The sequence below is a fragment of the Rhincodon typus genome, chromosome 10 (assembly GCF_021869965.1).
Source record: "Rhincodon typus isolate 14 chromosome 10, sRhiTyp1.1, whole genome shotgun sequence".
In the NCBI taxonomy this organism is placed as follows: Eukaryota; Metazoa; Chordata; class Chondrichthyes; order Orectolobiformes; family Rhincodontidae; genus Rhincodon; species Rhincodon typus.
The window spans coordinates 28,927,255-28,940,811 of record NC_063341.1 but is presented as its reverse complement, the minus strand read 5'-3'; the positions used below and the strand labels follow the sequence as shown (position 1 = coordinate 28,940,811).

The 13,557-nt window shown below is 37.7% G+C and overlaps 1 protein-coding gene across 2 annotated transcripts in view; it reads right to left on the bottom strand.

Moving 5' to 3' along the window:
• Positions 1-2,866: 2,866 nt before the first annotated feature.
• Positions 2,867-13,557, bottom strand: part of atg4c (autophagy related 4C, cysteine peptidase) — a 45,920-nt gene continuing 35,229 nt past the window's right edge. The window contains exons 9-11 of one of the 2 annotated variants that reach the window (XM_020513877.2): positions 10,232-10,308; positions 7,216-7,335; positions 2,867-3,282 (exon numbers count right to left, since the gene is read on the bottom strand). In XM_020513877.2, the coding sequence (XP_020369466.1) occupies positions 3,103-3,282; positions 7,216-7,335; positions 10,232-10,308 (377 nt within the window). In that variant the 3' untranslated portion in view covers positions 2,867-3,102. The remainder of the gene's footprint in view (positions 3,283-7,215; positions 7,336-10,231; positions 10,309-13,557) is intronic. The other variant, XM_048602186.1, reaches the window with a different exon arrangement.

Here is a 13,557-nt window from a genome sequence, read left to right as displayed (position 1 = left end):
CTCCACAGAATATATTAGATTTGGAAGGTCTGAATGTCACTGACATTATTGGCAGCTGTGTTAACAGTGAAAGGAGCGTGCTGTGTATGCCACAGTTATTAAATTTCTCCAGAGACCATGACTCATTTAATCAAATATTCATACCTCTCTGTAAATACACACTGAACAGTGTATCCCCTCAGAGAAAAGCATCCCAGTACAAGCATCCTTTCATGTAAAAACTGCAACAAAAAAATCCTCAGAACATGTGGTCATGTTTTTGAATTTATAATGTATGTAACTCTCCACGCCATTTTCAAAAAGGACATAAGTGAACCCGTCTGACCGATTGCAAAATGTTCTTGGTCACACAATTAAATTAAAAATTATTCTTTCATTGCAACATACCAACCATTTTTAATCTGTAACCAAGAAACTCTCAATGAATTCTCCTTCTGTTCCCTTGTTTACCATCAATTCAATGGGTTCTCAAATACAGATGAAGAAAGCCAGGCACCAACCTATAACAAGAATTTGTATTTAGCATGACAACAAACCATTGCTTACGTTGCCAATAGAACAGTCATAAAAACAGATTTTACATGTGGGCTGTTTCCTGTGGTTTAAGTACTCAGTGTACAACCATAAGTTGATAGCATTTTTGTATTTCTCAGGTTCAACTTTTGTGTCTGCTCTCTTTAAACAGGTTTTAAAAATCTGTTTAAGATAAACTAATGTTCTTATATTTGTTGGCTGAGATTTTTAATTACATGGAATTTGAAGGTTCCAGATTCAACACTTGGCCTATGTTGAATTTGTTAGGACCAGCTAGTGCCAAAGCCATAATCTCAGGATCTTTGCTCTTGAAAGGGGAAAATTCAGCTAACATTCCCACTGATGAATACAATCCTGAGCCCCTTGTGAAACGTGTGCCTGCATGGACATTGGATGTGGATAGGATTGGATTATGATCTCCCTCCACCATACGGACACTCAATACACGGTCAGTTAAATAGTCTGGGGCTTTTACTCTCCTGTCTCACATTAGAAGATTGATCACACGAGAGATATTGAAGGTCATTGTTGCTTTGACACTATAGCTTAATATAAACTAGAATTTGGCAAAAGCAACATGCGACATATTCCAGAAATCTGAAATAAAAACAGAAAATAATGGAAATATTCAGCAGGTTCATGAGAAAAAAAGATGCATTTTCTCTCTCACATTGTCTGACCTGCTGAGTATTCCCATCACTTTGAATAGAACTTTTATATTACAAAGATACAAGAAAGGAAATACAATGGAAAACTGAAAAGATGAAATATTCCTGTGCCTGACCTGAATATTTTTAATGAGCAGTATAGAGGAAGCTTTATCCTGCATCTAATTAATGCTACACTTCATTTAGGACTGCACAGTAAGGTCATGTTGTGAAAACTTTACCTCCAAACCATGCTTCAAGTTCCCTGAAAGCATTTGGTGATGACACTGGTCCCTGAAATGAAAATTGCTCTATTGCTAACAACATTGACCAGATAAACACAAAATTAATTACCACCCCCTCCTCTAAAACAAAATGACTGGACACATACATTATCTTCCACAATCGTTTACTATAAATCCATCAATATCCTTTTGACAAATGTCTCGTCAATCTCTTTCCAATGTTCAAAAAAAAAATTTATTAAAATAATTCCCACATCAAGAATGTGACGTCCTCCTTGAAATGTATAGGCTGAAGTTCTCTGAATTAGGTCCCATGTTCAGCTTCTATTAGATGCTAATTTTAAATAAATGCAAACCTGACCGATCAAAAACTTTAAAACGTTTGGTACAGCTTTTAATCAGAAATGAATCACACCAACCAACTGTTATTTTTACATCTTTGATTTTTCAAATTAACCATAAGTCCCATGAATAAATTCTGTATGCCTTAATTTTTTGTTTATTCTTTCATAGAATATGGTTGACATGGCAAAGCCAGCATTTGTTGACCATCCCTAAATTGCCTGTGAACTGAGTACTAGCTCACATCATACAGAATTTAAGAGTCAACTAAATTGCTGTAGTTCAGAAGTCACATGTAGGTCAGACTAGGTATAAATGGCAGCTTTCTTTTCCTAAATGATATTAATGAACCAGATGGGTTTTTATGATAATCAATTATGGTTCCCGAGACTGGCTTTCAATGTAAAATTTATTAATTGAACTGAAAATCAATTCCAATGGCAGGATTTGAATCTTTGTCCCACAGCATTATCCTAGGCCTTTGGATTACTAGTCCAGTGAAAATGATCAACTACCATCACTCCCTTTTAATATACTTATAGTCATTAATAAGGATTCCAAGGGCTGTGTCTTTTAGTTTACCCATAGGGAAAGCCATCAACCCAAAAGCAGAAATGAGATATAGAATTTTCAACTGGGGACAGGGAACCAGAACAGGTCAACAAGGCCCAGTTAAATGCAATTTGCACCTAGCAGAGAGCAGAATAAAAAGCTGCATTTTGGATGAATTGAATTCCTGAAGGAGTTAAGAAATATTTTATTCCCATTGTGAGTGCAATGGAATTAAGGAGAGGAAGAGGTCAGAGGTCACATTTTACAGAGGTACAGAGACCTCGGGTACAGAGAGGCCACAATGAGATAGCAGGGTTGGCTTTGAAAAAAATTATGTAAAGGGTGGCATAGGATGGCAGAGAAATATTTTGGCTAATGCTCAATTACTGGTTCAGTTATCAGTCCCACTGTCGTGATCTCTGATCATTCTTCCTGCTGATCTCCAGTAGCTATCATGTAGATTGAGACTCAGGTGAAACAAAGATATATGAAAACTGTGGAAGAAAAAATATTCAAGTGGGAAAATAAACTCAATAGTTATATAAATTTATTTATAATCAATTAAAAATTTTATTTTCATTATTATACATAATCAGAAACTAACATCAGTTAAGATTACATTTTTATATACAGTAAAATATCTGTACTTTTGCAAAATAGTTTTAATTGAACAGCATCTAGTTGTATAATTAGAAATTATTTGTACATCAGTATTAATGGGTACCCACAGCAGATGCCAGCACTGACAGGGTAGTCCCACTTTATTTACCATGAAATTCCCGTTACAGCAAGACAAACTCCTCATTACTCAATTTCTCTGCTTTTCGCCTTGGAATCTCCGAGAGTTGTGCAGCCGAATCAGTTTTTGGCATGCAAAGTTTATCAATATCAAAATCTCTAGCATGTCCACTTGAAAAAGTAAACAATGGGTACTTCTCCTTGGAAGACGGTGAATTCAGAACCTGAAATTTAAATTTAAAAACTTTTCAGAATTTGTTTTTTTATGTTTTCAAATCACATTTCATTTCTACAAATTGATTTTTTTAAACTTCTCACTTTGACATTCCATCCACCTCCAAAACAGCTGTATTCTGATACCTCTATGAAAACTATCATTGTCCAAGCAGGACTTTCCTTAGTGAGTATCGCTAGGTTACAGTAGCCAAATCTAGCCTTTGCACACTGTTGGCTGGATTTTAACAGCTCTTTGAAGACATGCTAGGAAGCAGTATGGGTGATAAAATGGAAGTAGAAGGCCTTATAAGAATGGTAGTGACATGGTCATCCACTAACCAGAGGCCTGCAACCAATTAACAGACAAACATGACCCTGCAACTATTTAACTGGTGTCACGACCATCTCCATACATGGGACGATGCTAAACAAGTCCTGGCAGCTCCCTAACAGATTCCATTGGAAGAGCATGGCCATCTTTAAAGGCAATGGACAACGGAGCACCCTCTGACAACAATGGCCATTACTGTGGTTCCTGATAAAGTTTAAGTGGGTATGCAAGGAATCAGATCTGGCCTTGCAGCCTGCTAATACTACCTATCTGAGATCATGCTTCAATAGTAACAGTCATGGTAGAGGTACAAGAACGAGGATTACTTGGAGTGGGAGGGATTCACCATCCTGGCCCTGACATATTAAATTAGAAAAAGTACTGTGCCTTCTTCCCACAGCCTCAGCAGCTATCAACTCTATCAATGGTTCTTGAGTCAGCAGCTCTGGTGAGCAGTACCGGTCTTTTAAATTGGCCACTTCCAGTAACCTGCTGTTCAGGGTTCAACATCATCCATGCAGACTCCTATACTATTTTTGATACTAATGAAATGACAACCAACATCATTAAAAGTTCTGGCTCCAGTTATATACACATTAACTTTTCAGAATTCAGATTGTAATTTAGAATAGCAGTTTTGAGTTAATGTTTCAGAGCGGAAAACTTAGCTAATATTTCCCTATCTGCACAAAGCCAACTGTAACACCTTACCACTGACCAAACTCAAATTACTCAATTTAGCAGTGGCCAAACCTGGGAACTTCCTGGGCTGTCTATCACACCAGGTATTGTCACTACAAACTAAGCCACTGTGTTCGCCAATGCTTGTAGTTTAACAATATTGCAAGCAGACGGTTGGGTTACATCTGCTCACTGCTCATTGGCAGAAGATATTCATACATTTCATACATATGTATTCAGGTGCACAGTGTTGTTCATTGACCTCTGATGAAACGACAAGTGATTGAAGAAAGTTGGCAGTCACTGCTCCTCTTTGATGTCACATATCAAAAGGTCACCTGAGTATTTCCGGATCTCAATTAATAAACCACTGGTCTGAGCATTCGATGTACTTTACTGATTGTAAGGCCACCTTTTTCAGGTTATCTCCCTGCTGACAGCAAACTAAATTTCTAGTGAAATTTTCAATATTACAATGCCTATTTGGCACTTTTGTGCTGTGAAATATTACTGTACTGTCACATCTGCACAATAACTGGAGCAAAACAACTGTGGATGGTAACAATACATCAAAGGAGGGCTACATTATGAAAAGGAGCCCCATATTTTTCAAATACTAGGAGTATCTGATGCTAAAAAGTAATGTTCTCAAGTTACAAGAGGGATGGAAAAGGCAGCCATGAGGGATTCAAGGATCTTAAAAATAGAAGAAAATTTAAAGATGAGTTAATAACTGGAGGGAATAAGTGAGCCAAGTGACTTTTTATGGAGGGCTTGATGTCCCGTTTTGAAAGGGAGTTTTGGCGACATTTTAATTTAATTCACCAAACTTAAAACAGGATAAGCTTCAACATCAATTTTACATTCTGCCAAATACGGCTCTTTATTGAAATATAAGGTGGATGTAAAGGCAGCATTTCTATTTTTCATATTATAAGATTGTGATTGATTTGTACAGCATGACCAGTTAGAATAAAGCCAAAACAGCACAAAGAATTACATAAGATACATTGCAGAAAGCAGCTGAGCAACAATTTGCTAATATTCTGACCATATTTGAACTACTGTATCTGTTAAATCAATAGTTTTTACATTTACCATAGCCAAATCTATTTTTTATCCAGAATAGGAACTTGAGAATAAATTAAATTTCTGTACAGTTAAGCAGATTTTCACATTCATTAATATAATCTTTTTTCCCCCATTCAAACTAACTTAAATTATTTCATTTGTGTCACAAATTAATCAGAACTACACAGTGTAAAGCCTCATTTAAGTCAGAGTGATAATGTACTGTAGGTGATCTGCCAAACCTCAATTTATTTTACTTTCAATATTGCCACCTGCTGGTGACAATATGGGACAGCCATTTGAAAAATGCTGCAAAGCCAAATTAACAGCATTAATAAAAATGGTTACTTCAACCCTAGGCTATTCATTGACAGAGATACGTTTTGGAATATTACACAGTTACAACAGACTGCCTTCAAAAAGCGTAAGTTGGAGAGAACAGCAACAACTATTGGATTCAAAAATATAATACCTGAAGAAGTGCAGTGATTAAAGTTTAATATTGTAAAGTGAATTGACAAAGTTGGCCCAGTCAACTCATTGTGCTTAAGGATTTAAATACCAAGGGATCCAAGTTATGAACAGGTAAGTTATGATAAAGGGAAATGAGGCAGAACTTCTTCACCAATAAGGCTACATTGCCCATGTACAATAAATCAGAAACAGCTCTCGAAGCGAATAATATTAATTCAAGAAGTAATTATTCAAGCTTCGAGAGAGGGAAAGAACAGGGGGGCATAGTGGGAAGCTAAGAGGGTATTCAAGCAGAGAACTATTTCGCTGGCTTCTCGGTTCTCTTTTCAAAAGAATTCTTATGAAATTTAAATACAACCATGAAGATTTCAACTCATCACCTTTTGCCCCCAACTTTCAACTGAAAGGATAACTTGTCAATGTCTTTTCATTGTGCTGCTGATACTAAACTACAAATAAACAAGATGCATTTGAGAAGTACGGTCCTACAAATTGCCTGATTCCCTCCACCCCTCAACACTCAACAAAGGCTGAACAACAGCGGTCCAACTTACCACATTTTGGCTGATGTGCTGAATTGACTTGAATTTGGTATTGGAATTTTGTTTAATATTAAAGAGTGCTAAAACCAAAACACAAATGTATTAAAAATGTAGTAGTAGCACAACGGGCTTGCAAACCTTTTTATAGATTTAAAGACAATTCCTCCACTAGATTCAGGGATGACGCTTTCAGCAACCTGGTGGCTGTATAATTCCTAAATAATTGTGTGAAATATGAAGCTAATGGGTACAAGCCCAACAAATGAAAGGTAAAGGTGCCAGAGTCCTACCAGACCATAGGACTGCTCTCTATTGAGAGAGAGAGAGAAAACTGGCAGTGATTTAACTCCAACATCACCATGCCTCAAGTGAAGGGAGAGATTAAGAAGAATCCTTCACTCAGCCAATGCAGGAAGTGAACCCATGCTGTTGGCAGCACTCCACACCACAAATCAGCCACCTAGCCAACTGGCTAACTACAAAAATTAACCGGCACTCAATTAGCTGCATCGCTCAGAAAAGCCAAAGATTGTTTAGTGAAATAACAAACTGTCACCAGACTATACTAGTTTGGCATGAAAATTTGGAGTCTTTTTCTTCTCTCCATCACAGAGATGTGGAAGTTCTGGAAAATGGTCTACTCCTGATGACAGAAGCCAACTCCATTGAAACAAGTCTTTTTTGCAGGTCTGTATGACTCAGTACCACATCAAGTATTTATTTCTCCATTAAGGTACCAGTGGAGATCTTTACTTCAAGTTTAATAACATTTTTTATATATTTGTAAAAAAAACACCAGAGGAATATTTCAGCTAATTTCATTAACAATTCTTAAGCCTCACCTTTGTTACTTCATCAATTATTTTTTCAAGATCAGCTTCACTGTGTGAGTAAAACCCTATTGTGCAGCTGGGATCCATCTTACTAAATGACATCTTTTTCGGAGAAGGACAGTGATATGACTGAAAGTACAAAGTAACAAAATGAGTCGATCAGAAAATCAGTTCCACTGATTCAAGAATAATATATTTATACAGCACTATTAATGTAACCAAATCGTCTGAACCACAGAACCGTGAACAAAAAATATCATAGCACAGAAAGAGGCCATCCAGCCAAAGGCACTCTAAGACTAACATTGATCAGTTTGATATCATTGCATGTAACATCACCTTTCTTTGCATGATAAGCATTTTTCTACAGGAAATGCACTTCATAACACACACATTGCAATACACATTCTTCAGGTCAGAGGGGTGGCCATGTGTACCCGCATGGGCCCCAGTTATGCCTGCCTCTTTGTGGGGTACGTGGAACATTCCTTATTCCAGTCCTATTCCAACCCCCACCCACAACTCTTTCTCCCCTATATTGATGATATCTTCAGTGCTGTTTCCCTCTCTCGTCCGGAATTGGAAAAGTTAATTGATTTCGCTTCCAATTTCCACGCTGCCCTCACTTTCACCTGGTCTATATCTCACTCCTCCCTCCCATTCCTCAACATCTATGTTTCCATTTCTGGGGATAGACACTAAATCCACTATAAACCCATTGACTCCCACAGCTACCTGGGCTACACATCCTCACACCCTGCTTCCTGTAAATACTCCATTCCATCTCCCAGTTCCTCCATCTCCGTCGCACATATTCAATGAGGGTAACTTTGACAAGGGAGCCGCCGAAATGTCCACCTTCTTCCTCAACCAAGGATTCCCCAACACCGTTGTCAACAAGGTCTTCAACTGGGTCCGACCCATCTCCTGCATTTCCACCCTCGCCCCTTCTCTTCCGTCCTGCAACAGGATAGGGTTCCCCTTATCCTTACCTACCATCCCACCAAAATGCACATCCAAAAGATCATCAGACACCATTTCCACCACCTACAGCAAGATGCCACCACCAGACACATATTCCCCTCTCCTCCCTTGTCTGCCTTCCGCAGGGACCGTTTCCTGTGTTACACCCTGGTCCACTCTTCCTTCACCCCCAACACTCCCCACAGCACCTTCCCGTGCAACCAGCGAAGGTGCAATACCTGCCCATCTACCTCCTCCCTCCCCACTATCCAAGGGCCCAAACATACCTTCCAGGTGAAGCAACACTTTACCTGCACTTCCCAGGATCTAGTCTACTGCATCCGCTGCTCACAATGTGGTCTCCTCTACATTGGGGAAACTAAGCGTAGACTGGGTGACCGCTTCGCAAATCCTCTACGTCCTGCTCGCAAAAAAAGACCGTGAGCTACTTGTTGCCTGCAACTTTGACACACCACCCCGTTCCCTGGCCAACATCTCTGTCTCTGGTTTGTTGCAGTGTTCCAGCAAAGAACAATACCTCATTTTCCGCTTGGGGACCCTGCAGTCCTCTGGACTCAATACCGAGTTCAATAATTTTAGGGCCTAAACTCTCCGATATCCTAGCCCCCTACCCCACACACCAGGCCTCGTTATCACATAGGCTGCCATCACACCCTACCTATTGTTAGTCACTAACAGTCCCCATTAACAACTTTTCACCCTCCTAGCCAGATCATTATCAACTCCTTTGTCTATCCAACTGCTCTTCTCTCTCTTCAGACTCTATCCTATCCTTTACTCCCTACCCCATCCCCCTATTTTCTGCATATAAACCGATGTTTTCCCAGCTACCATCAGTTTTGAGGAAGGGTCACTGGACCCGAAACGTTAACTCTGATTTTTTCTTCACAGATGCTGCCAGACCGGCTGAGCTTTTCCAGCAACCTCCGTTTTTGTTCCATTCTATAACGGACTTTGAGTAGAACACAATGTAAAAAAAAAAAACTTACGCAGGGCAGTGTTATTAATAAAAAGGATTCAGTAAATTGGACACTATTGGGTTTATACTCTAGGATAAGAAGGCAAGTCAGATGAAAGGCTCTGTTCTTTTTTCCCCCCCCACAGTAAAAACCAGACAGAAAAACAGCTTTAGCTGGTTTCAAGCCAGCTCCTGATCAATGTGTGCTGTATATATTGAACTGTATGTTATTTAGCATTGCTGTCATTCAGGAAGGATGCAATGGCCACAGTGCTAAATGGAAATCACACACTGGTAGAATAGGATGCTTGTGAAGTCAAGAGTTTACAGAGGATGTTTTAATTTCCATCTAACTTGCACTGTACCATATACGGAAGAGCCTGAAAATGAAGTGCATTCCATTTGACTATCATGACAGTAAAAAATTCCTTATCAAGTTTAGAAAGAATTGCAAAAAGCATCTCATGTACATTATTGGTGAGACAAGATTTTAATCAGCCATTGAGTAAGTTGTCCAATTGCTGAATGGAGGCTTAGCAGCCAATTCAAATAATTAAAGGTCTTACTGACAGGCATTTTGCCAAATGTTCCAGTGACTTTGGGGAGGCTCCAAAGCCCAACATAGGGGACCACAGCAACAACAGTGCTGCTCCTGTGACCCCATGCAGTCACTGGAAAGGTTACCCTTCTGATGACCAGGCCTACCTGTCTGGCCCTGGCAGTAAAGCGAACTGTCTCCTTTCCCCATTTGCTTCAAAATGGAGGTGTCCTCTTATTCCTCCTGCACCTCAACAGCATCCACCTATTTGGTTAAGTCTGCAGAGCTGTCAACCCTCCATATTGGGCTAGAACCATAGCAAGTTAAAAGATTACCAACATGACCCCGCTGCCTGCCAAAGTCAGGATCCACACTTGGTCCTGACATTTATCCCCTCTGGAAAGTTCCAACCTTTGTTCTAATTTCAACTAAGATGGAATTGTTTTATTTATTTTAGAACAGAATGTACTTTTGTTAAAAAATTTCAATCAAATCAAAAAGGACAAAAATAATGTCAGCTTTTCACACAATATACAAAACTTCACCTCAAGCGGGAAATCCTTCGTTGTGACATCCACAAATGACTGGCAGTAATGAGGATCCATGTAAATCAAACTGTCATCTTGAAGGACCAAACAAAAGACAAGAAATTCAAAAATACATAATGAGACATCTTCCAAACTTATCACTATAGTTTGTGAAATAAATAAAATAATCCCCACCACATCATATCACCAATATAGTTTGCGGTTTGAATTCTATTTTCAAGTAAGATTGCATTTTGAGTTATCAAATTACACTGCCCTAGCAAAGTTTTTACATGCACTTTCAATTTTATTTAAGAATTTTTTTATAAATAATGTCATTAAAAGAACTGTATATAACTGAGCTGAAGTTCGACCTCGAGGCAACTGGTCTTAATGATCTCTAGCCTATGGAACAAAAAGGAAGTCAGCTATTATCTAGCGACTCATGGTGAAAAGCTCGCATGGAAAATATCAAGAAAGAATAGGTTCTGTCTTAGTTGACTAACATGTAGACAATAGCAACTCATGTAAAGCAGTGGAGGCAACAGTTCACATGTTACAAGTTTAGAATCCTGCTTTAGACATTTTCTTAGGCATTACAATGCTGGTCACTGTCACAAGTGGTCCAAGCAGTTTGGAGATGCTCCTGTATTGATGTAAAACTTTCTGAACAACTGCAAAATTAGAGGCATAGTAAATAATTCTGAGGAGCAAAGGAAGTTTCAAAGATGACAGAATGTGCAAAAGACATGGCAGATGGAATTTAATGCCAATAAATGCAAATTTAAAAAATTTTGTTAAAGAAGTAAAATAATTATACTTTGAATGTGAAAGAGGAGAGGATTTGTGGCAGTGTGGCACAGGGAGTTAGGTTCACAAGAGATTAAAAGCTGCAACTAAAGTGATAAAGCTATAAAAAGCTAATGGAATACTGAGTTTTATAGCAGGGGTATAGAATACAAAAACTGAAATGTAATAGCGAATTTATATAAAAACTTAAGACTATAGTTGGACTACTGAGTGCAGTTTTAAGCTTCAAGCTTAAAGAAGGACTTTAGGACAACAAAAAAATACAATATTCACCAGAAAGCTGCCTGGTCTGATAAAATTCAAACACAAACAAAGACTTAGGAAAAACTGAGACCATTCACATTAGAACAGAGGTGGTTAGATCATGTTTTAATAGATGTATTTAATATTGTGAAACGATATGGCAGAATTGATAGAAACATGATGTTTATATTGAGGGGGTGGCAGCTGGAATGAGCAGACATGGGTACAAAATTAAATAGAAAGGATTTAGGATAAAAAGGAGAAATTTATTTTTATGCAGAAAGAAACTATGCTATGAAATGTTATCAATGTTTGTGATTGAAATTGAGATTATGTCAACATTTAAAATAGGTTAGATACGTGGCTGAAAGAAAATGATACTGCAACAAGAAAAGATCATGGGATTTGGATTTGTTCATGTGAAGGATGAGCACCAACAAAAGACTGGTTGTGCAAACAGCTTGGTGGCATTTTATGAATTCAATTTAAATTGATATCCAACATCCAATTATTTAATCTGTAATTCAAGGGGTAAAGCAACAGCATTCAGAGAAAATATGAACTGATGCAGGCCATTCAGCCCCTCCAGTCTAACCCACCACTCAATTAAATTACCCGAATACAAGAACAGAACAGAAATGAGGAAAGTTGGAAAAGCAAAGCCGAAAATTAGTGACCGATTGCAGAAGGCAGAGGATACAGACTACAATACAGACAAATAGATTTACTATTGCCTAATGGTATAGATTTCAAATCAGGAATTCTAGCAAACAAGGCAGATTAGCTAAAGGCACATTTTCATATTCAAAAGGAACATATCATTGCTCTTACTGAAACATGGCTTAAAGAAGCGCAAGTACATCAGCTCAATCTTCCTTCTTAAATAATTTTGAGATGAGACCAACAGATGGATAAAAAAGAAATGGGTTGCAATATTGATCAAAGGAACAATTACAACTGTGAAGGTGATGATAAGCTAAAAAATCATCAACAAGTCCATAAGCTGAACTAAAGAACAAAAAAGGGACAATCACACTTCTTGGAGTGTACTATAGACTTCCAAATGGTCAGAGGGGGGGAGAAAAAAAGAGCATATACATTGGCAGCTTTTTAAAAAGATACATGAATGATACAGCAGTGATTGTAGGTGGGCTCAAATGCTCTAATATTATCTAGGATTGAATCAGTATTAAAGGCAAAGGTGTAGGATGGTCAAAATGCATAAAGAATAACATTTGGAACCGCAACACAGCAAGCCCATTAAGAAAACGAGAAGTTATGGACTTAGCTGAGCAGGTTGTAGGGATAATGCTGGGGCAATAATTTAGTGGTAGCAATCAGATAGATTTCACATGGCTACAAAATAGGACAAAAATAAATCAGGCGTAAAAGTTCGCAATTGGAGAAGGCCAATTTTCCCTGGGTGTGAAGAAATAGGTTGAGTAACTACAATCATTAAACAAATTACTGGGGAAAAAATTGAAAGACAGTGCCAATCATTTGGGAAGAAACAGATTATAATCAAGGACAACAAAAATTAACTCTCAAAAAAGATAAAAAAATTAAAACAACATATGCTATTTGTGCATGCAGCCAACAACTTTGTTTCACACGGTTTCCATTCACCATTTTAAAATAAAACTTTAATTTCACTAGGTTCTTGACTAATATTTATTAACTATTTAAAGTCGTTTATTTCTTCCCTTTCTGTATCAATGTTCCCACCATACATTTTGGAGGTCAAAATGGAAAAAAAAAAGTCAATTAATTCAAAAACCATTTTTCAAAAATTCAAGCCAAAAAATTTAGAATTAACATGGTTGTGGACAAGTCAGATTAACATTTAACACATTTCTCAATCTTAAAAATAAAGATACTGCTAGACGTATGGTTGTCAGTGGGCTCTGGAATAAGAATACACTCTTCATGAATAAACTCATTTACAACCTAATAGGCAATAACACTGGTCTTTTCTTCAGTTTCTTTAAATCTGTAATTATTTGTCTTAATACTTTGTAGATTGAAATTAACTCTGCTTTATTAAGTTCTTAGAGCCACTGCAAAATTATTAAATCATATTTCATTCAATTTTTGCGTAATACAAATAATACAATTCATATCAAAATATATTACAAAAAGTGGCCTTTATTGCATGATACATTATGCAAGAAGTTATATTTAGACATTCTACCTTCTCATTCCTTCATGACAACAGTTAGCACCTCTGCACTTACAGCACTGAAGCAAAGACAGACTCATGAGGTAAACATTGCTATTTTAAGCGGTAAAAA